The sequence below is a fragment of the Fringilla coelebs genome (assembly GCF_963513975.1).
Source record: "Fringilla coelebs genome assembly, chromosome: 10".
Classification (NCBI taxonomy): domain Eukaryota; kingdom Metazoa; phylum Chordata; class Aves; order Passeriformes; family Fringillidae; genus Fringilla; species Fringilla coelebs.
The window spans coordinates 23,947,343-23,972,105 of record NC_140036.1 but is presented as its reverse complement, the minus strand read 5'-3'; the positions used below and the strand labels follow the sequence as shown (position 1 = coordinate 23,972,105).

General features: G+C 42.7%; 1 protein-coding gene across 2 annotated transcripts in view; it reads right to left on the bottom strand.

Annotated features, from left to right (window-relative positions):
- Positions 1–11,226: 11,226 nt before the first annotated feature.
- Positions 11,227–24,763, bottom strand: part of IFT80 (intraflagellar transport 80) — a 30,331-nt gene continuing 16,794 nt past the window's right edge. For both annotated transcript variants that reach the window (XM_084212385.1, XM_084212386.1), the window contains 12 exons: positions 23,948–24,127; positions 22,430–22,548; positions 21,014–21,088; positions 20,400–20,563; positions 19,813–19,877; positions 19,264–19,399; positions 18,781–18,928; positions 18,202–18,373; positions 15,966–16,055; positions 15,678–15,850; positions 14,542–14,665; positions 11,227–12,267 (listed from right to left, as the gene is read on the bottom strand). In XM_084212385.1, the coding sequence (XP_084068511.1) occupies positions 12,154–12,267; positions 14,542–14,665; positions 15,678–15,850; positions 15,966–16,055; positions 18,202–18,373; positions 18,781–18,928; positions 19,264–19,399; positions 19,813–19,877; positions 20,400–20,563; positions 21,014–21,088; positions 22,430–22,548; positions 23,948–24,127 (1,560 nt within the window). In that variant the 3' untranslated portion in view covers positions 11,227–12,153. The remainder of the gene's footprint in view (positions 12,268–14,541; positions 14,666–15,677; positions 15,851–15,965; positions 16,056–18,201; positions 18,374–18,780; positions 18,929–19,263; positions 19,400–19,812; positions 19,878–20,399; positions 20,564–21,013; positions 21,089–22,429; positions 22,549–23,947; positions 24,128–24,763) is intronic.

Below are 24,763 nucleotides of genomic sequence, written 5' to 3'. Positions count from 1 at the left end.
TTCCCAGCTCCCTCAGGATTCTCCAGCCCCTTTCCCAACCCCATTCCCTTCCCTGGACACGCTCCAGCCCCTCCAGGTCCTTGTGAGGAACCCAAAAGTGCCCCAGGGCTGGGGGAGCCCCAGCACAGGGGACAATCACTGACCCCAGCCTGTGGCATTTGGTGTTATCTGTTGGAATATTTGTGTTAGATACATTCAATAATTCCAAAATGATTGAATATGTGTATCTAACACAAATATTTTAATATAGAGATAGCATTACGAGAATATATATAATAAATAAAATTTTAAAAATTAAATAAATAAATAAATAGATTCATAAACAGCATATAATAAATTAATTAAATAAAATAATAACTTAACTGAAATATCTAAAATAAATAAATAAATGAACAGAAATTAATAAAATAAATAAATGAACAGACTTAAATAAAAATATAATAAATAGATTTTATTATATATATAATATATAATATATAGTATATAATATACAATATATAATATTTATAATATATATAATATATTATATATAATATATAATCTATAATCTATAATCTATAATCTATAATCTATAATCTATAATCTATAATCTATAATATATAATATATAATCTATAATCTATAATATATAATATATAATATATAATATATAATATATAATATATAATATATAATATATAATATATAATATATAATATATAATATATAATATATAATATATAATATAATATAAAAATATATATTGTAAATAACAATGCATAATTATTATATTGATAATATATTATAAATATATAATAGAATTCTAATATATTATTACATTATATTATATCATATTGTATATATTATATTATATTATATTATATTATATTATATTATATTATATTATATTATATTATATTATATTATATTATATTACATTACATTACATTACATTACATTACATTACATTACATTACATTACATTACATTACATTACATTACATTACATTATATTAACAATATATTTTATAAACAATACTGTTGCTGGGACAGCCCGGACGCTGCAGGGTTTGGGATAACGGGGTTGAACTGCGGGATTTTTTCTCCCGGGTGCTCCTGGTGCCAAACCCTGCCCGGCCGCTCTTTCCCAGTCCCACCAGTACGCGGTGGTTCCCTCCCAGTATCCGCAGGGATCTGTCCCAGGGCCGCCTGCAGATGGCAACAGCTGCCCGGCCCCGGATCGCTCCCGGCCCATCCCGGCTGCCCCGATGGAGTCACACATCGTCACTCCTAATAGCGCTACGAAACAACAATAATACATTGAATTAATGATTTAATTATTAATTGTATTTGAAATATAATTTAAGTAAATTATTCCGATTAGTAGTAATACATTTATTGTTAATAATAAACAATAACGAGGAGAAACAATAACATCAAAAATTATCATTCCAAAATCCACCATCTCCTTTGGGCTGAAAGAGCCAAAATTGTGTCCCTGCAGCTCCTGCAGGGAACAACTGGGGGCACAGCCTGGCTCTGGTGATCGTGCCAGGGACTTTTGCTGGATATTCACTGATTTTACCCCATTCTGCTCCAGGTTGTGTCACCCTGGGGTGCCAAACGGGGACAGGAATTGCACCAAATGTTCTGTTGGAACCCCCGGGGTGGCCCAGGGAGGGAGAAGGATGCCCTGGAGGATCAGAGCTCAGAGTGCTGGGCTCAGAGTGCTGCAGAATATTTATTATTTGCTGTTTTGGGCTCAGTCACTGCACAGTATTTATTATTTGCAGGTTTTTGGGCTCAGTCACTGCACAGTATTTATTATTTGCTGGTTTTTGGGCTCAGTCACTGCACAGTATTTATTATTTGCTGGTTTTTGGGGCTCAATCACTGCAGAATATTTATTATTTGCAGGTTTTTGGGCTCAGTCACTGCACAGTATTTATTATTTGCTGGTTTGGGGCTCAGTGACTGCAGAGTATTTATTATTTGCTGGTTTTTGGGGCTCAATCACTGCAGAATATTTATTATTTGTTGTTTTGGGCTCACTCACTGCACAGTATTTATTATTTGCTGGTTTGGGGCTCAGTGACTGCAGAGTATTTATTATTTGCTGGTTTTTGGGGCTCAATCACAGCAGAATATTTATTATTTGTTGTTTTGGGCTCAGTCACTGCACAGTATTTATTATTTGCTGGTTTTGGGGCTCAGTGACTGCAGAATATTTATTTTTTGCAGGTTTTTGGGCTCAGTGACTGCAGAATATTTATTATTTGCTGGTTTTTGGGCTCAGCCACTGCACAGTATTTATTATTTGCAGGTTTTTGGGCTCAGTCACTGCAGAGTATTTATTATTTGCTGGTTTAGGTGTTTTGGTGGATTTGTGTGGAGCAGGAGGCTCTGAGGCCATCGCCCACCCTCAGCCCAGCCCTGCAGCCCCTTCCCCCCCTGTGCCTGAGCTCAGCATCCCCCCAGCCTGGGGAGTTCCAGAGCCCCCCCTGAGTGTCCCCAGCAGTGATTTCCCTGATTCCCACCCCGATTTTCAGGGTTTGAATGTCACTGAGTGAACCAACTGCTCCTGCCCGAGCAGGAAGCCGGGGCTGGACACGGCCACCCACCTCATTCCCAGCAGGGAATATTTCCCTTCTCCAGCATCCCCCCCGTCTGTGCAGCCCAGAAGGGACCAGCAGCACCCCCAGGGCCCGGGCTGGATCCAGCAGGGGCCATTCCAGAGCTTTTCCTTGTTTTCCACGCCGCCTCCAGGGCTGACACGGCTGTTTGAGGAGAGTAAAAATAGCAGGGTCAAAGCTCTCCTGCCCCCTCTGCATCCTCATCATCCTCACATCTGCATCTTTCCCTGAGGATCTTCCCTGTGGAGCACACAGCCCTGGGCCTGCCTCACTCCTGGAAAAACAGCTGGAAGGGTTTCCTCCCTTTTCCCCCCACCTTTTTCTCCCTTTATTCCCATTTTTTAACAGCCTCCTGCCTGGGGGATGCCCTGAGCAGCCTCAGCTGGGGGTGTTGGATTTTCCCCCAGGAAAAGTCTCTGGCTGCACAGGGAATCCAGGGAATTCAGGCTCCTGTGGACAAACTGGGGGGGGAAATGTTGAGTTTGGTAAAAATGAAATCTCTTCAGCAGGAAGGGGGAACAAGAGGGAAATGGGAAAGGGTTTGGGGCTCACTCCCTGCCCTGGGGCATCCCCCCACTCTACTGACCCCAAAAAACTGGGATCCCTGGAATTCCTGGGACGTGTGGGACAGCAGGGAGCAGCCAGGGTGACATCCACAAAGACTGTGACTACCTGGAATTCCTGGGGAAATGGCAGGGAAGCAGCTGGGATGCAGCCAGGGTGACCTCCAGGAAAACTGGGATCGCCTGGAATTGCCCATGCAATGGCCAGGAAGCAGCCGGGATGCAGCCAGGAAAAATGGGATTGCCTGGAATTCCTGGGATGTGTGGAATGGCAGGGAAGCAGCTGGGGTGCAGTCAGAGTGACCTCCAGGAAAATTGGGATCACCTGGATTTCCCAGATGCAGGTAGGAGAACTGGGATCACTGGGAATTGCCGCTGGAACGGCCAGGAAGCAGCTGGGATCACCTGGCATTGCCGGGATCACCGGGAATTCCCGGTGGAAGGGCCGGGAAGTAGCCGGGATGCAGCCAGGTAAACTGGGATCACCTGGCATTCCCGGGATCTCCTGGCATTGCGAGGATCACCTGGCATTGCCGGGATCTCCTGCATTCCCGGGATCACCTGGCATTGCCGGGATCTCCTGGCATTGCCAGGATCTCCTGGCATTCCCGGGATCACCTGGCACTGCAGGGATCACCTGGCATTCCCGGGATCTCCAGGCATTCCCGGGATCACCTGGCATTCCCGGGATCACCTGGCATTCCTGGGATCTCCTGGCATTCCCGGAGGAGCGGCGGGCGGCGGGCAGAGCATCCCCCCTGTGCCGAACCGGCCGCGCAGCCCCGGCTGTGCCGCCCCGGCCCCTTCACCTCCCGCCGCCCGGGATGCTCCAGGGCAGCCGGGGCGGGCTGGTCCCGCCGGGAATTGCTGCTCCTGACTCATGAGAGCCGTGTGGGAGAGCGGAGGGCTGGGAAAGAATCCGCTGCTATATTTAACCACCGGGAATGGGACGGGGCTGAGCTTCGGGGCCGAGCTGTGAATAACAGCGGGGTGAAATCACGGCACGCAGCCACGCCTGGATCGCGGCAGCCTCTGGAGAACCGGAGTGACTAACAAGGGAAAACGCTGCTCCCGGGAAAACACAAAGGATTTCGACATGGAAAAAGGTTTTGGTGATTCCAGAGCGACACGGGGATCCTTCCATCTCAATTGTCCTTCAGAGCCTTTTGGGATATTTCAGCGTTTCTGTGTCCAGCCCTGTGTGGGCACTCAGGGATCCCAAATGGATGGTGTGGGGTCAGGGCTCCATCCTGGAATCACTTGTGGGGGTTAAGACCAAAGCCACTGCATCAGTGGGAGCCTTCCCGTGGAGTCAAGAGATTAAAATCCTAATTGTGAGGAATTATTGCAAAGGGAACACCTATGTAAGCCAACCTTCCTAATGCTTCTGTGCAGCAGAAGGAAGAAAGAGGAATATCTGAAGTGTTACAGGCGAGCTGGAAGCCTGAAAACTCATTGATATCAATATCACTGCCCTGAGATTTCCATCTTTTATTTATTGGAGAAAAGAAAATTGAGTTGAATAAATGAATATTTTATGCATAAAATACAGCAATAAATACAGAATAGATAGCAATGAATGAATTTTATTTATTTCTTCGATCTGACTGATTTATTACAGAAAACACATTTCATTTCTGGAAGACACCCAAACTTGTTAACAGCCTGGGAAGGAATCAGGGCTGTCCAGGAGGGTTTCAGCCTCTCTCTCTCACTTTCCCTGGGTTTTAAACAGTCCAACAGCAAATATTTGCTGGCAGAGGAGATTTCTGAGCTGTGAGGTAATGGCTGGTGGAGTTTTTTACATTTGCAGAGTCATCTCCTTGGGTTTTGGGCCTTATTGCAGTTGCAGATGTGCCTGAGCAGGGGAGGCACTGGAGCTCAGCTCTGGGGTTTGATTCCAGCAGTTCAGAGCTGTCCCTGAGCCCTGCTCCGAGCTCCTGCTGCTGGGTGGTTCCTTAGGAGCTGCTCTGGGAGCTTTTACAGGAATATTAGGAATATTTTGTTCTATTAAGAAGGATTTAAGGATTATTTTGGCCTTGGAGGAGGTGCCCACAAGGATGTGTTTGATTTTCATGGAATCCTGGAATGGTTTTGCTGGGAAGGGACCTTAAAGCTGATCCCATTCCACGCTGCCATGGGCAGGGACACCTCCCACCAACCCAGGATGCTCCAAGTGTCCCTTGGACACTTCTAGGGATGTGGCAGCCACGGATTTCCTGTCCAGCCTCCAGTGCAGCAGCCATTTGCTCCCTAATTCCTGTAAAAGCCTCAATTATCACAAGGTTTGGATCCCTCAGATACTAAAATATCACTGAAGCTGAGTGTGCTGGGCTTGCTCCTACCAACACCCAAAGCTGTGCTTCCCTCCATCAACCCCTGGGACTTTACCAAACACCTGAGACTTTCAGAGTCTTCCCAAAAAACAAACCTCAGGTCACCCTGACGTTTTTTCCTGAGCAGTTGTCCCATATTTGGGGGAAAAACCCATCAAGGGAAATTCAGATGTGAAGCATCACTGTGCAAAGAGCATTCCATGGAGCAGCTTCCCACGGGAAAGAGTTTGGAGCTCCCCAAATGCCAGAGGTCCCAGGGACAATGACACCATCAATTGGTTATTGTGCTGTGTCAGCACTTTGGCACCACCTGAGAGCTCTGGAAGAGGAGCCTTAATGATCTGCTGCTCCAAAGGGATCGATGGATTTCTGCAGGGGTCATTTGCAGGATCAATAGTTGTCCATCCCCTGCAAAACTGGAGAAAATCAGCTTGAAAGCTCCTTCCCAGAAACAGCACAGCAGCTCCAGGGAGCCTCAGAGTGGGTTCCCTGTAGATTTTGGGATGGGGGAGGCAGGACATGGCCACTCCTGAGGAGTTTATTCCTGCCCACAGCTCCTGCTCCTGCTCCAGCGCTCTGCTGTGCTCGGGGGACAGAGAAATTCCAGCTTGGATGGAGCTGGAGCAACCTGCTCTAGTGGAAGGTGTCCCTGCCCGTGGAATCCTGATGGAATCCTGGTGGAATCAAAGATCCCTGCCTGCCACCACACTCCTACTCCACAGATTCCCAAAATGAGGCAGCTGCACTTCCCCAGATCCCCCAAACCCGCAGAGGGTGCAGCCCCTCCATCCACGGCCATCCCAGGATGAACCCTCTGGCCCTGGCTCCTCCTGGCTCTGTATTCCTGCATTTTCCTGGGGCTGCTGCAGAGCACAGCTGCAGCCAGGACTGCAAATTTTATTCCTTCCTGTGCCCTGCTCACTCCTGCCACAATTTTCCTCGAGTGGTGGGACACAGAGCTGCTCTGAGCCCCTGCTGCAGGCTGAGCAGCAAAGCCCAGCTCAGGGCACACAGGGCCAGCCTAAACGCTGGCTTTAACGAGCTATCAACAGGCTTTAATATTTCATGGGGCTCAGAGGGAGCCCCAGCAGAGCAGAGACGCTGCTAAAAGGCTGAGCTCTATTAACAGCCGGGCAGGGTGCACCAGGCGCCTGCTGTTTATTCCCAATTTCCCTCCCAAACACCCCCTCAGTCACTGCCAGCTCTGCAGGGAATGTGGGCCCTGGAGCTGCTGCTGGAGCTCCTCAGAGCACCCCAGATCCTGCAGGCCACGGGCAGGGGTGAGCCCCCAAAGCAAAGTCACCGCTGTGAGAGGCAGCAGCTCCTAAAGCAGCTGGGGCTGCACCCACCGCTGGCACCTCCTGCCCTCCTCTCCCAGCCCCTGCTCCCTTCTGCAGGGACACACGGCCCCACAATGGGGACACAGATGCAGAACAGACAGAAGCAGCAATTCCTCCTGGAAATTTTGCCAGGAGCCCAGCACCACCAGCACCTCCTTCCTGAAACTCGGTATCACAGCTGAGAATTTGTCCCCCTGAGCACTCCAAAATGTGTCACAAATACCATTACCCAAAAGTGGGGGTGACAGCAGAGGGATGGCTCGCAGCTATCGGCAGTGACATCATCACCAGATGGGTAAACAGCACAAAGGGAACGAATTTACCCCACATGAGGCTCACGTAGGTGGGGCAGCAGCTGCCTATCAGATTTGGCAGGGTCACCCCAGAGGAAACCAAGCAGAAAAGGTCTGGTCAGCTTTGGCCACGTTACTCACTTTGATGTTAGTCAGTTTTTCCGTGATGAGAGCTCCCTGTCCTCTCCCTTTTGCTGGAGTTCTGCAGTTGGGATGAAGGGAATCAGCAAACCACACAGATGAGGGGCTGTGCTCCTGGGGGTGGCTTGGGACACCACTGGGTGACACAGGGACCTGTGAAACCTTAGTGGCAGGAATAGAGCCCAACAAAAATGAAGAAAGAAGCTCTCACTGTGCCTGCCCAGGTACCAGGGCCCCAGTCTGTCAGTGCCTGTTCTGACACTGCTGCTGCCTCCCTTCTTAAGCTGGGCTCTGCACCCTGAGTGGTTCATGGCTCAGGTGTCACTTACCCTGATGTCCTTGGGTTCTGCTCACCCCTGCACCCTTGGGTTTATCCCACAAGCTCAGGCACCACATCCTGAGGTGCCACACATCCCCGTGTCCTTGGCTCATCCCTGTATGCCCAGCTTCACCCTCCCATCCTCGGGCACCACTCATCCCCACATCCCTGGGTTCCTCCCCGTGCTGGGTCCCGCTGTCCCGGTGTCCCCACGCACAGCCTGTCCCTGTCCCCCGGGCTCAGCTCGGCCGTGATTCTCTGGCGGGGCCATCCCGCCGCTGCCCGCGGGCTGAGCCGCGCCTGGCGGCGTGCCCCGGCCCCATTAGGCTGAGCAGGGCCGCCAAATGGCCCCATCAATATTTGATGCGGGCCGAGCCCCATCAGCGGGCGCGGATAAAGCGCGGATAGAGCGCGGATAAAGCGCGGATAGAGCGCGGATAGAGCGCGGATAGAGCGCGGATAGAGCGCGGATAGAGCGCGGAGAGAGCGCGGATAAAGCGCGGAGAGAGCGCGGATAAAGCGCGGAGAGAGCGCGGATAAAGCGCGGATAGAGCGCGGATAGAGCGCGGATAGAGCGCGGATAAAGCGCGGATAGAGCGGATAAAGCGCGGATAGAGCGCGGCGCTGCGGGCGGGCGGCGCGGACAAAGCACAGCGGGGATGGCGGGCGGACGCTGCGGCCGGGACGGCTGCGGCGGGCCGGGGGTGGCGGCGGCTCCGGGGGCCGTGGCGGGCCCGCCGTGGGTGCCGCGGGCTCGGTGGCTGGCGCGGAGGCTGGCGGCGCTGCTGGTGCTGCTGGCGCTGCTGGCCGCGGGCTGCGCGCTCCGGCGCCGCGCCTGCCCCGCGCCCCGCCGGCCGCGCCCCGCGCCCCGCCGCGCCCCGCCCGCCGCCCCGGGCTCCGCGGGCACCGCCGGGCCCCCGGGACCCCGCACGGGCCTGGAGCTGCCGCACCTGCCCAGCTACGAGGAGGTGAAGCACCTGCCCAGCTATGAGGAGGCGCAGCGCTGCCCGCCCGCGGAGCGGGGCGCGGCCGCGGGGATGCGGGGCTGAGCGCCCCGGCCGGGCCCGGGCATCGCACCGATGGACCTGCGGGACCTGCGGGACGGATCATCCCCGTCCTCATTCTCATCCTCGTCCTCATCCTCGTCCTTCCCCGGGCCCCCGGCAGGGACAGCGGACAGCCCCCGGTGTCGCAGGAGGGATGCGAGGGCAGGATCCAGCAGCGTTCTCTGGTGGGACAGTGAGGAGCCCCGGGAACGCTCCACAGCGCAGGGTGACCTGCTGGACACCCGGCTCTGCAGAGGGACCTGCGGCATTCCTGAGGACGGTGGAGCAGTGGGACACGCTGCCCGGAGCCGCTGGGACAGCCTGCAGGACACCAGAGCGTCCCACAGGGACGCGGCACAGCCCCGGAAAGGAGGAAGGTGACTTGGGGACATCGCCTCCAGCGCAAGGACACGGAGCCATGGGAAGCCGCGGTTTCGTTCAGCATCCCCCGGCTCGCGTTCCCCGGGAATTTTGGGATGGGATTTTGCTGTGTGGACACGACTGGTGATGCTGACCCCCGCGGGTGCCAGAGGGAGCTTTTGGGACAGCAGGACCAGGCTGTGCCCCTGGCCAGGGCAGCAGGGGAAGGAGGGAACCCCTCCAGAACCTGCAAATGAAATGTCAGCACCTCCTGCTCACTGCGGGGAGCCGGGAGCCCTCCTGCTCCAAGGGAGATGAATGTCACAGCCTGCCACAGCTGGCAACTCCTCCATGACCCCGAAGGAGCCGGGAGCGCCTCCCTCACTCCTGAAAGCTTCCTGCAGCACCAGCCCAGCCCGGCTCTCTGACATGGAACTGCTCGGTGCCCAAGGCTTGCATTAAACACCTTTTAGTTTCCTTTCCTAGCTTGAGTTTATCACTCAGAGCTGAGGATGTGCTCAGTGCAGGAGCAGCAGCCACGAGCACTTTTCTCTTTCCCCTTTCCTTTCCCCTTTCCTTTCCCCTTTCCTTTCCCCTTTCCTTTCCCCTTTCCTTTCCCCTTTCCTTTCCTTTCCTTTCCTTTCCTTTCCTTTCCTTTCCTTTCCTTTCCTTTCCTTTCCTTTCCTTTCCTTTCCTTTCCTTTCCTTTCCTTTCCTTTCCTTTCCTTTCCTTTCCTTTCCTTTCCTTTCCTTTCCTTTCCTTTCCCTTCTCCCTTCTCCCTTCTCCCTTCTCCCTTCTCCCTTCTCCCTTCTCCCTTCTCCCTTCCCCTCTTTTGCAGGTGTCTCTAATGGCAAAGCAAACCTGCACAAATAAACCTATTTATTTAAAATACAGATTAGATTTTCAAGACTGCAGGGCTCCAACTAGCACAGTCATTTCTTTTCATGAAGTAAGATAATTCTTGCAGACCCTTCATGAAAAACCCAGAAATAATGAAATACTTTATTGTAAACATGTAAAAACCAATCTAAAAACCATATCTATAATATAAAAATAGCAAATTGCTCCTCTCCAACCTCCCCCCAGCTGTGGGTGATACAAACTTTATATTTCTATAAATACCTATTCAAATTTCAGAATGAGATTTTAGAAAGCTTCAAGCTCTTCCTCAGTTGCTCATTTATAATTGTGACTATTCTGAAGTGAATCAGGCAACAATCTCCAGTTTTTCTGCAGGAAATAGTTCCACATAATCTGTAAAATCAAATTTTCATGTCAGATGATTCAAACCTTCCTCCTGCTCCAGTCCCAAGGGGTAAAATCCCACAGACAAATCCAGATCTCAAAGTTTTATTGCCTTAAAACCAGAAAACAAAAGCTATTTTTAATTTTCCCTCTGAACTATTACAATTATGCAGTAGGTTTTTAAACACCCACCTGAGCTTTTACTTGTGCCTCACTTGAGGACTTTATTTTTCACCTAAAGATGCATTTTTCAACCTCCCTTTTTATAAACAGAGAGGATTTACTGTGGCCAAGGTTAAATGAAGTGAATGAACTCAACTCCCACCCTGCAATGACAAAATTTGGGTTATTTTTGATTATTGATCCATCAGAGCAGCACCTAAACAACTTAATTTTAATCATGTTAATTAATCTCTGTTTCTTAAATTGGTTTATGATGGTTTAAATCAAGTAGCCAGTAATTAAATAAGAGGTATTTCTTTTTAAAAAAGGGTTTTAAAATAATTTCTCATTCTGGGCAATAATGTAACCAAAATGTACCTGAAACATCTGCTATTTATTTTATTCTGCTATTTATTTTTACCTAATAACTGAAAACAGGTAAAAATACAATTCCAAACTTTGGAAACCCCAGAAAATTCAGCTCCAAATTCCCCTGGCATGGATGGATGACACTTCCCTTGGAACATTTTCTCCTGAGAATATCCTGAAATTCAGATTTCATACCCAGGGTCACAACTGTATTTAGAACCTGGGAATAAAAGTGCTTTTCCAAAATATTTTGGTTTGTTTTCTATTTAACACCAGGATGCTCAGGACTGGATGTGTGTGATAAAAAATGGAATTAAACACTTCTCCCATCCCCTCCAAGTGTAATTAAAACACCCCAAATATTCTTTTTTCAGCACTCAGTCAGCAGGTACTGTAAAAATCTCCACTTTGATTTGGTTTTATTAAGAAATTGATGAACTGTGCAAGAAAGGGTCACACAAGGATTTACAAATTTGCTGTATGTACAGATATTGAACATTTTGCTGGTAACATTTGAAAGATACATAATAAACCTTGTCAGTGATGAATAAACTGGTAATATATTTATAACATGAAGAGAATGAGGCCAGTTTTGGGTGTGAAACAAAGAAAAATGTATCTTGATGAAATAACATAAATTAAAAAAATATTTACAAATCAAGTGCTTTGGGCAGAAAAAAGACATGAAATATTCTCTTATTTTAAATATTCTTCTCAATGTCACACATCAGATGCTACAAATGCTGTTTGTTACTTCCAACAACCCTAAAAGCACATTCCAAAGCATTTTAAACAAACAAAAAAAAATCCTTTTACAGCTGAATGTTTTGCTCAGTGACAAACCTGAGTAGCTGAAATTATCTGAAATCATCTATTAAAGAACTCACTAACAAATATGTATTCCCACAACTATGAGGGAAATATTTGTACTTGAGAGGCTCAAGCTCCTTTTTTTTTTTTTTGTATTTTCAGCACTTCCAGTTTGCTAAATTTGTTTTAGGGCAATTGAAACAAGTCTGGAGAGGTCCCTGAGGTTGCAGAAATAACCAAACTGCTTAACTTGGGGCTTAAATTGTGATTTCAGTAGAGGCAACCCAGATTAAAGAATATTAATGGCAATGAAAATTTAAAATCAGTAAGAGAGGAACTGTTAGTTCCCTTTTTTCTCATTTATGTAGTCAGCACTGACTATAAATATAAACCCAGCTCAAAATGAAAGGAAATAATTAATCCTGTGTGCCACCCAAGGATTGAAATCCACAGCAATTCCCACCCCTGTGACCCACAAAATGTTTGCTGTGGCTTTTTTTTTACAACAAAGCAGTTCCAAATATTGAAGCAGCACTTTGAGGGTGCCCAAAATGTGAATTATTGCTGCACAGTCACACTGCTCCTCCCTGCAGCGCTGGCTGCTGCTCGTTCTCTCTCTTTAGCAATTTCCATCTCGATTTTGGCTTTGATTTTATTCCAATCCACTTCCAGCTGCAAGAAGAGAAAAATGAAACACACAGAGCTCAACACCAGAGAGAGCCAGGTCAGGTATTTCATTTTAAAATACAATTATCAAGTGTTGGGTACCCAAACTCATGGAAGATCTGAAGGCACAGCTGAGTTCTAACTGAGCTTCACCTTTAAAATAAACCAAGCCTGAGCTATTTTAATAAATCTCATTGTGTCTGGCAATAAAACACAAAAATAACCTGCTTCTAATTCAGTAGCATGACATCAGTGTCCTGTTACTGAAAATTCAGCCCTGCATCATTAATTTAGGAGTGATGTCTCCTCCAAGAGCTGATAGGATATTAAACCAGTTATCTGCAATCAGATTCCTGCTTGAAACTGCCCTTCTGCATCAGTAAATGGTTCAGTTTTAACCCTGGCATTTCTCCAGCTGCAGAGAATTGGCATTTTCTGGCTGTGTTTGTGGCAGTGAAACCCCAGGCAATACACACAGAGCAGTACCCCAGCACAAATGTGGGTAGAAAAGTTGTTTCTTCCCAAAAAAAAGCTTGAAAACGAAATAAAAAATGCATCATGGTGCACCTGATGACCAAAAACACGTCAAAAAAGGTCACTGTGCAGTTCAGTTTATTGCTGGAGAACTGACACTGGCAAAGGTGGGATGGGAGGAGAATTTCAAGGGCTGCACAGGGAATTTTCCTCTGGAATTAAGCAATGGAATAACAGGGGAGATCCTCTGAGAGGGAAAGTGAAATTAAACACCCACATTCTCAGGTGAAAATATAATAATAACACCAGCTCAGTTCTGGAGGCATTGCCTGGGCCCAGGACTCCCAGGATATGTGGAAGTATTGAGGACCTGCTCTGTAAAATAAGCACAATTTCAGATCCTGCCTGGCTGCAGAAAAGAGAGGGGAAAACTCCTTATTTAAGCCTGAAGAGGTTTTAGGTTGTGAGAGGGAAACTGAGACCCTTTTTTATCCTGGGGAAGGAACAGCAGCACAAAGTCTTGCTTTTCTTATCAATTTCTTTCTGATTGTGCTTTATGGGTCTGATAGGTTGCACAAAGAATTTAATTACAGCTTAAAATTCACATTATGTGGATCCCTCCTATTCAGAGATCCAGCAAAGACCTCCAGCACCTGCATGTGGAAAAGGACTTTTCCCTTCCAGAAATCTCCTGAGTGAGAAATTCAAATTTCAAGAAAATCTCCAAATTTCCAAATCAAATTTTAGAAAGCTTCAAAATCTCCAACTTTCAAGACTGGGTAAGCTGAAAAATCATCCTGCTCACACCCTGTCACTGCCAAGGGGGAATTCCTTGGGAATCCTGATGGAATCTACAGCTTCCTCCAGGATTTTTAGAAAATCAGCATTATCTCCAATGTCCATCAGAAGCATCAGGGAATTTCTGTGATTTTTGCTCTGTAATGGGTTTTACAGAACACACAGAGCTGGAAAAGCTGCAGGATAAAAATGCCTGAAGTCTGTGCTTTATTTTCCAGGTAAATGACTGTGGAATGGTTCATCAGGGGCTGATTTTGTTTAGGAAATGAGAATCCTTGAAGTGCTAAAAGCAAATGCCTTCCATTAGAAATCCAGCTGCATTCCAAGTGTCCTGGGCAGTGTCCATGGAAGGATGAGAATTCCCAGCCCAGGTGCTCCTGACCCTTCAGCTGCAGGGGATGGAAGGATTCCACACAAAGGAAAGGTGTTTTGGGATCATTTCTCCCTCAGAATGCTGAGGAATAAGGAGGGGAGAAGCAGGAAGGACAGGAGGGAATTGTGCCTCTCCTGTGTGGAAATATTCCAGTGGAATCCAAGATCCAGCTGCTGAATTCCAGGATGTGCCCTCAGCCCTCAGGATCTGTGAAATACTAATAAATTGATTTCCTGGGGATGCAGAGGGCTCCCTATAAATGTACATTGAACTGTTGATCATTGTATTTAAAGAATGGTTTGCAGTTCATAAATATCCAGATTCCTTCAAAGTTTGTTACTGTTTCTATCCATAAAATGTCACAAAAAATGTTGGAAATATTTGAGACTTGAGCCATGGTGAAGTTTAACTCCCTGTTTACAGAAAATAACTGTGCCTTCACTTGTGTGATCTTTACCAGATATTAAATATATATGGTAAATCTTCAAATAAAACCCATGCCCAGCTATTCCTGGCCAGTATTAGGCCAAAACCTGTAAAAATTCCATATTTATGTTCACAGCTGAGCCCCAGAAGGACACCAGAGGTGCAAACCCACCCCACCCTGCAGCAGAACCACCCTGAGGGACACTTACACCTTCTGCATATTGCAAAAACCTTTGGTTGGTTTCTTTTTTCCCAAAATCCTCCAAGAATTTCTGTCTGTAAGCCAGGACCGTGTCCACGTGTGTCCTGTGCTTCACTGCCAGCTCCAGGGCTCTGCAACAGAGAAGGAAAGGGCTGGGGAAATGCTCTGGCACCACCACAATCACCCAGAAACTCTGAGGCTGAGGGCAGAGACCCCAAATCCAACCCCACAATAGCATCAGGAGGTTCAAAGTAGCCAGTGATGAAAAAACCAACAGTTATTCCCACTGCCAACCTCATCACAGCATTAATTTGTGCCCAGGAGGATTTTTATTTCAAGGAAATGCAGAATATTTCAGAGTTTAGCATGAAAATAATAATGTTTAATAACTTTTTTCTAGTCAGAAGTAGGTTCTGAACACTCATAATACACATATTCTATATAACATTTTAAATATTGTATAGGTGGAAAAGGTCAGACACTGGATTAATTTAATTCATTACTCACACTTCCTTTCTTCTCAAACACTGATATTTGATCTACAGAGAGTTTTTAGATGATAAAATAAAAGAATATTCTTTTCCTAATATCCAGCTTAAACCTCCCCTGACACAGCTTCATAACAAAACAAAATTACAGATCTGTGGGGGAAAATCAACCTTTTGCCTGAATATATCAATATAACAGCAGAGAAATTAGGAGTAAACAACTCTGAGGATTCTGTCACAAAATGTGGGGGTTTTGTTTAAATGAGAAATTCCTCCTTTGTTTTCTCAGCCTTAATTCATATTTTCTCCACCTACACAATGCTGGGAGTCTGGGTAGCCACAATTTTATTTTTAGCAGCAAGACATTTCCAAGCAGCCCAAATTCCACAGCCAGTCTGGGGCATCACTGAGGGCTCCTCTGTGCTAGCAGTGATGAGAAAGCAAAATGTTATTTCAAAATGTTTCCAAGAATATTTTGGGCTTTTGTCACCAAATATTTGTATTTTCTAAATACAAAAATGCTGGGGTTTTTTGGCTATGATTTAATTAGCTTTTTTTGAAGTCATGGGTGATTAAAAGATAAGAAATGAGTCAGCAATAAAACAACTGATGGAAATAATTAGGAAAACCTATTTTGATGGCAAACAACTCCTACCTTTCCCAGTTGTAAAGGTTAATGTTGATTTGGATGGCTTGGTAAACCAGGCCAGCCTGGAGCAGGAGGGTTTCAGCCTCCTGGCAGTTCCCACTGAAGAGCAGCATGTGGGCCAGCCTGGACTCCTTGGAGGGCAGCTCCTTGATGGAATTGATGTACTGCACCTTGTCAATCTGCTCAGGAGGGACAGCAGGGATATTCATTCATTCATTCATTCATTTATCCACCAGCCTGCCTCTGCAAGGGTTTCCCTGGGGTTTAATTCCATTTTTAGCTGTGCTTGCTCACCTCGCCGATGGCTGCGTAGGCAATTTCAGCTGTGCTCATCTCCTTGTTGGCCACTGCCATGGCAGCCAAACAAGCCCACAGGGTCTGGTCCTGGAATTCAAAATAAAATCAACTTGGAAACCTTTAAATGTTCATTATCATGCTGCAAATGACTCCTCAAAGCAACTACACGAGGCTTAAAAATTATGTGTAATATTACATTTCTCTGTGTGTCATTTATGGCACTGTGCTCTAAAGTCTCTTATTAGGAAATGAATAAATATTTCTCAGAACTAGGAATTAGAAAAACTTCATGGTAATAATAATATTACACATTTTAATTATTATTTTATATATTGCTTTAAATTACATATTTATATTTTATTTATGTATTTATAAACACATATATTTATATAATTTATTTAGTCAATATTTATATTTGTATATATCACTTTTCTACTCTTTTATTTGTATTATTATTGTATATATTATTTTTATTGTTTCTGTGAGGTTTTTTTGGGGTATTTTACACAACCCTGAGGAAACCCCATGGACTCAGAATCTAGGAAGATCCTAAATGACATTTTGATGGATTTTTAAGTGACAACATTATGACAAAGACACACTAATAAACCATATTTTAATATCATTTAAGCTCCAACATCTAAAACTCTATTCAGACAGGAAAGATGTAATTTTAGACTTTTGGTCCAGGAATTAAGGAGAATTTTGTTGAGTGTTTTCAGTAACAAATCTGGAAACAAAGACTTTGCACTGTGAAGGTTTCAGAAGGATCACTCTTGACTGAAATCAGAATGAGCAGCTGCACTGAGGGTGTTCGAAACACATTCCCACATTTCCCAACTGACTTTTCCATCACTCAGGACAAACCCTCCTGGAGTAAGCCCAGAATTTGGGAAAATTAAGATTGTTCAGAGAATGAAATGCTCCTAAAATCTCTGTCACATTCTCTTCCCACTTCCCTTTCATTTTAGAAAATCAGGTGATAAAATGCTGAAAGCTCAGCCTGAAACTATCCAGGAGATGAATTTTTTTTTTGATGGTTCCAAGTTGTTTCTTGTTGCTTTTTTCCCCCTCAAAAAAAAAAAAACAACCCAAAACCAAAACCAAAAAAAAACCAAAACCAAAACCAAAAAAACCCCCAAACAAACAAAAAAAAAACCCCAAAAAACAAACCTCATTTTGATTTTCCTCATTGGAAATACTTTCTACTCTCTACCAGGACTGCCAAAATCAAAATATCCTGACTTGGAGGCTTAAATCATATAATGTGGACACTGCAAATACAGATTCTGTTACAATGAGTTCTAATTATGCAACCCAAATTATCTGGATGTGCATTAATTCAATAATTGGTTACACAAATATCAGAAATACACATTTAGGGTACTAAACTTTTCTAGGAATAAATGGGAAGGTTGGTTTGAAGGGATATTGTTGTTTTACAAAGTACCACACTCACCTCATCTGTTCCTGTTGTCTAAATAAATACAAAAGAAAGCAACGGAAAAGGAAAAACAATAAAAAGAAGTGAAATAAAATAGGAAATAAACAGGTAATTGTGGAAATGTCATTTTTCATTGGTTATATTAAGGGCCAGACTGTCACTCTAGTTCTTTAAGATTCTCTAAAGCTTTCTGATGCTGACATTCTTGTGGGGAACTTTCTCACACACTTTCTGTAAACAACTCATTGTTTTTGCATTCTTTTATGGAGAAAGAGAGAGTTGATGGACTGTTGGTTAAACCAGTGTCTGTGGAGAGGTGTCACTGTCACCCTCCAATCCACTGTCACCTTTGTAAAACTATAAATGTTGGAGTCAGAAAATAAACTATCTCTTTTCTTCTTCACCCTGAGAGAGGTGTGCTGTGTGTTCTTTCGTGTCCTACAGCGACACCAGACCTTAAAGTTAAAGGTTTAAGGTCTTATAGGTCTAAGGTTAAAGGTTGGTTATAATAAGGCCCAGCCTTAAAGTTTGAAAACTAAAAAAATTTAAGTTTAGAACTGAATTCTGTGAGCACCTTTCTTCAATCCAGCTGGATTCTGGTGTGGCTAAAAGTAAGAATTATTATTTATCATGGAACCTATGGAATGATGACGCTATGGAATTAAGAAAACCACCTCACTTCCCACGAGTGACAAAATCGAGTGGGCTGGAAACCATTTGACAGGGAGAGATGAGAAGAACAGCAAAGCCATGACAATGTTTGTGAGCAGTGCCAGAAGGGAGGCGCACCTTGACAAACCTGCAGAGGCGCAGCCCGTCGTGCCAGCGCGAGGAGCTGACGTGGCCGTGGAGGATGCCGGGGTACGGGGAGATGTGCAGGTGCACCAGGGACCCGTCCGCCCTCCTGATGGTCACCTGGTTGCCCACAAAACTCACCAGCTGCGGGCTCTTGCTGAACTCACTGCTCCCAGAAAGGAAAAGGAGGCAGTGTTTAGCTGTTTGTACAGGAAAAGGATTTGAGATCGAGTATTTGTGAGTTGGGTGTTTTGCTGCTTTTAATTGCCGATGTCATCGGAACAAATCTTTTCTGGGTTATTTTTACAAAACCTGAGGTAAAATTTTATGAGAAAAAAATTCAAATTTTGCTTTTACCTCAAGATGCTGCTCTGCTTTCCAATCCTGCATCATCATTTCCACCCTAAACTTTATAATTCTCCTTATAAACCCCTTTTTCCTCATTTCCCAAGCAAGAAGCAGGAGAATATTCCAAGTGGCAAGGCCAGTTTTTCCTTCTCCTGAGCACAATTTGTTAAGAAATGAGGGGAATAATTAAAATAAATCCTATTTGGATTAAAAAGGATTTCTTACCTGGCATCTTTTTCATAGAGGGTTTTTGGGAGAAGGTCTTTATCCACGTAGACTGTGTTGGGATAATACCAGACTGTGAACCTGGAATCCTGAATCCCACAGAGGATGTTGCAGCTGTCATTCCAGGCCAAGCTCTGCACCATCGTCCCTTCATTTACAGACAACAAATAATGATAATAAATGAAGAAACAGATAAAGAAAGAAATAAGACATTTCCAGGAGAAACTTCAAAATGAAGGCAATTATAACACAGTGGTTATTCAGCAGTTTTGGTTGCTTTTTTTAAGGTTTTAACTCCAAATTTGTAGCATTTTAAAAGCTGCTTTGGATTTAGATAAAATTTACTGAAATTGTTTCTACCTCTATCATAGAAAAGCCAAAGTTTTTTTTTCCAAATTCAATGCAAAATATTGTCCCTTGTATTACATACAAATTTATTTCCCTCCCAACATCTTCCCAAACATCAATTTGAATTTTTCTCACCTATTTTGACAATTTTCTGCTCTTTCCCAAACCTTTTCACTGAGGTGATGAAAAGGTCTCTGTTCTTATCAATAAAAGCTATTTTTCTCTCACTTGTCAGTCCTTTCTGGTCCAAAGCAATCTCCACAATCTCTGTCTGAAAAGATAAAAGAGAATCTCTGATTTTTATTTTGGAGATTTTATATCTGGACATTCAAATGGATTTTTTTCCTAAAAACAAGGCACCAAAATTCTTAGAGAAACTGGGTTGGAAAAACATTTTGTGTGTGATTTCTCTGTGGAAGAAATCATTCCATGGGGTTAAAATTAAGATTATTCTGAAGTCCTTTCCAACCCAACCCATTCCATGATGCTGTGATTTTAAAAACTAAATTTTCACAAAGATTAAAACAATTCTGAAGACAACAGAAAGCATTAGAAGTCAGCTGAAAAACTCCTTTCTATTACGATTTTAAATCTTTTAATGTGTTTTTAGTCCCATTATTGAGGAAAACCATTAGTGATTCTTAATTTCTGAGTGAAATAAAGCCATTAAAGCCTTCACTTTACCTTGTGGGTCAGAGGTTTTCCATCACCCAGTGGCTTCCCAGATAAAGCTTCAAAGATGTAGATAACTGAAGAAAAATAATGATGTACTTTATTAATAAAAGCAGAGGTTCTTAATGGATTTTTCCAGGGATTCCATTCTTTTCTGAGTGTAATTTAGTGCAAGTGGATAAAATATTCCATGTGAGTTTTACCAGAGATTTTCACAAGGTAGTGAAGACAAATTCTTACAAAAACCAGAATTTTCACTTTCTATCCCTATTTTTCACTTCCTGTCTCAAACGACATCAAACTGTGATAAAAGCCTGCATCCATAATTTAAATAAACCCACATTTCCAACATCACACTGACTCCATCTTAACCCACAATTTCATCAGTGGGAATGTTTAGAAAGAGAGAAAATTGAAAAATCCCATCAGGGAATAAAACCTCGTTCAATTATCTTCTGTAAATATTCCACGGATCAACTGGAAATTCAGAGCCAAACCATTCTGTAGAAGTTTTTAAATGAATTTGAAGCAGGAGCCATCAGTTGAATTCATTTTGATAGGAAATTCAGTATTTTGCTGCTCACTGAGGCAGGATTTACCCTTCTCATCAGCCTTGTCCCTCACTGCCAGGGTGTCGTTGCTCAGGGACACCGTCAGGGCACTCAGCACGTCTGTCCTCATGCCTGGGTATTTGGGACAGGAAATCAATCTGCCTTCATAGGAATATAAATAAAGTCCTCCACCATCCACGAGGAGAAAATGCCTAAAAAAAGGAAAAAAAAACCCAACAACAAAGAAGTAAAAAGGAAATAATATCAAAAATGGTATTTTTCACAATGGGGAAGTCACTGTTTAACATCCTGTAACTGTTCTTCCAGCTTCCATCATTCCTAAGCTTTACAGTTTCAAGATATTCTGGAAGTTCTGTATGGAAAAGTTTGGGTTTAATGTATTATTTTTTCCAGGAGAAATATTTATTAGTCAAATATTTATGATTTTACCTGGGTATTTTTTGTTTATTTATGATATTTCAATTTGAGCTTATTCTGTTCATTGTATTTATATGTATATAATAAATACATATATTTATTTATAATATAGATAATATGATAGTTATTTATTTATTTATTTATTATGCATAGAATAAATAATTAAATTTATTTATTTAATAGTTACATTCTGTTCATAATGAGCATTTTAAGAAGCCAGGTACCTTTCTGCTTGGAGAATCAAACTCACAGTTCCTTCCTTCAGGTCAAAAATCAATGGAGTGTTCCAGTTCCTTGTCCTGCAAATATAAAAAATTAGCATTAAAATATATAAAAATACATAGCACTGCAAGGAAAAATCAGCAAAATTATGTTTATACAGATTATTTTATTTCTAAAATATTTAAAATATTTCTGACTCTTTTACAGTGATCTGCACCAGCATCCACTGAGCAGATATTCCACTGAATATTTTGATTAATTTAAAATAAATTAAAAAAAAATTAAAAATAAATAAATTCTCCTGCTTCCAATGAAGTTTCTGCCACTTTTTCCAAACAATGTGAGAAAGAGGAATTTGTTTTACTCACAAAAATGCTTAACACTGCAGGGAAAAATTAGCAAAATTATATTTATATGGATTCTTTTACTCCTAAAAGATTATAAAATATTCCTGACTCTCATACAATGATCTGCACTAGCATTCACTGAGTAGATATTCCATTGAATATTTCAATTAATTAAATTTTTTTTTAATAAATAAATAAAAATGAAAAATATTTAAAAATAAATTAATTCTTGTGCTTCCAATGAAGTTTCTCCCACTTTTCCAGACAATCTGAGGAAGAGGAATTTGCTTTACTCACAAAAATATGTAACAGTGCAGGGAAAAATTTGCAGAATTATGTTTATGTATTTTATTTTATTTTATTTCTAAAATATTTTAAATATTTCTGACTCTCACACAATGATCTGCACTAGCATTCACCGAGCAGATGTTCCATTGAATATTTCAATTAATTAAAAATAATTTAAAAAAATAAATAAATAAAAAAGAAAAATATTTAAAAATAAATTAATTCTTGTGCTTCTAATGAAGTTCCTGCCACTTTCCCAAACTATGTGAGAAAGAAGAAATTGCTTTGCTTTACTCACAAAATATGTAACACTGCAGGGAAAATCTGCAAAATTATGTTTATATATTTCATTTTATTTTTATTTTATTTCTAAAATATTTTAAATATTTCTGACTCTTTTACAGCGATCTGCACTAGTGTTCACTGAGCAGATACACCATTGAACATATAAATTAATTAAAAAAAAAATTAAAAATAAATGAATTCTCATGCTTCCAATGAAGTTTCTGCCACTTTTTCCAAACAATGTGAGAAAGAGGAATTTGTTTCACTCACAAAAACACATAACATTGCAGGGAAAAATTAGGGAAATTAAATTTATATGGATTATTTTATTCCTAAAATATTTTAAATATTTCTGACTCTTTTACAATGATCTGCACTACCGTTCACTGAGCAGATGTTCCAATTAATTAAATTAAAAAATCAATAAAATTTAAAATAATTTAATTCTTCCTGCCACTTTTCCAACCCAAGTGAGGAAGAGGAATTTGCTGTACTCACGAGAACACATAGCACTGCAGGGAAGTGGAGACCACCAAGTATCCATAATTCAGGGAGGCTTTGATGACCCTGTCCCGAAATTCCAACAAATCCACAGCATCATTGATGACATTGTGCACCTGAGCACAGGGAAAGAGACAAAAGAGCTGAAATCCAAATGAATTCATCAAATATTCCTGCTGAGAAAATAATTTGAGATGGAGGAATGTTTGAACTATGAATTTGTTAAATTTGTTGGATATATTGAAGCAGATAAGGTATAAATATTATAATTAATATATATATATATATTTAATTTTTTAAAATAATGGCATAAGCTTTAGTTAATTACACAGATAACTTAATTTTTTTTATTATTTTAGTTTGGTTATATTTTTAACCAGAGGAGGTCTGAAAATTCCCATTTTAAGATAGTTCAGCTGTTGATAAATTGAGTATTTGAAATGAACACGTCAATGTTTATTTCATTGTTATTTAAATAAATTTAAATATGTGCTATTTAAATAAACACTTGATCTAAACAATCCAGCAATATCCAGGACTGGGATGAAGATGCTGCAGAGCTCTGGAATTTTTATGATTCCACAGCTGGAAGCACAGGAAATTCAGGAGACGGGCTGGGTGAGCAGGCTGTGGTTTTGTTATTCTGCTTAAAATTTGCTCAAGAAAATCAGAATTTGCCTCAAATTAACAGAGATTTTTCAGCTCAGAGATTTTAAGGAGCTAAAAATCCAAGAGGGGGACCTGAAACAGAAAAGTGTCCTGGTTTTTTGTGGGGTTTTGGGGTTTTTTTTTTGAAGAAGGCACCGTTCTGAGGGTGGTAACTTCCTTCTGATGTTCTCCATTATGCACCAACTGCAGAACATGGACTGACCTCAATTATTCCAAGAGCCTGGAAACCATTTCCCAGGATATGCTAACTGCTATGCCCACCCCAGCATCACTAATTAACTTTGCCATTGTGACACCCAGAAAAAAAATCCATCTGCAAGTTTTTTGTAGGATTTGGTAGGATTTTCCTACATAATATATAGGAATAAGATCACTGTAAAAGAATGAAAATTAAAAATGAGTCAGGGTTAGCTACACCTCCTCACTCTTTGCATATTCCAAAAGAGAATTCAAACCCCTGGAGATCATTCCCAAGTGCATCTGGAACGAGTCGATGTCTGGGAATGAGGGGAAAAATTGGGAATTTTGAGCTGATTTGTGCTGTGTGCTCCCAGACACTGACTCACAGCAGCCACCCACAGCCCCAGCCCCAAATCCAGCCCTGCTGCTGCTCCAACTCTGCCCAATTCCAACCCAGCAGGAAAATGAAAAAAAATCCATTGAAGGGTCTCATTAGGAACTGGATGCTGAAAAGGCCCAAATGTGTCATCAAGGACGGAAATCTCGATTATCCCAGAGAATAAACCTTGTGAGTCAATGTCTGGGAACACAAATTCAATCCCAAATTCCCATTTTGCATTAAAACAACCTCTGTGACGGGGCTGCCCAGCTCTGAGGGGATTTTACCTTCATGGTTCTTCTCTTAATTAAGGTAATTTGGAAGTTTTGCCACTCCCAGTGCTGCTCCACCACGTGGGCAAAGATGACGTGGCCGTTGCCACAGGCTCCTGCCAGCTGGGTGCCATCGATGGACCAGGAAATGGCAAAAATGCTCCCAGTGTTGGGCTTCTCCAGGGCATAAGACCACTGGGAACAAGAACAAAATAATAATTTCAGTTATTCTGTGCTTTTAGAAATCATTTCTTGGCAGAAATACGCTTGCAGAATACGATCTTTCAAGCAGCAACAAAAAATGAAATTTTTGTTGTGTTGGGATTGGATGTTTAGGGCAGAGTCTGGGAAATAAAGAAAAGGAAAAGCAGCAGGGAAAGCAGAAATTCAGGAGTCACAATGGTTGAAGTACATCAAGTATCAGTTTTCTACTCATGATTTATTCCAAGTGTGTTCTCATTCATAAATCCAGGCAATCGCTGGATATATATAAAATTAAGGTGCTAAAGAAATAATTACATTTTCTCCACTCTATTACTGTCCAATGAAGGATTAATTAAAAATTTCCTCCAGCAAATACCTTAATTCTTAATTCCCTCAGCCCTATCCATGAGACTCCTCTGATGTTTAGATCCTTATTAAAAAAAATTGTCAAAAATTAGAATTTCCAGACCAGGACATTTTAAAAAATTTCCTACATGTCAGAAACACAAATCATCCTGAATCTCCACAGAGATGTTTCCCTGAAAATGGATGACAAATAAGAATTAAATAATATTTTTAGGGAATTTTAGGAAGATATCCAAGCAGATTTTAAAACAAGAAGCAAAT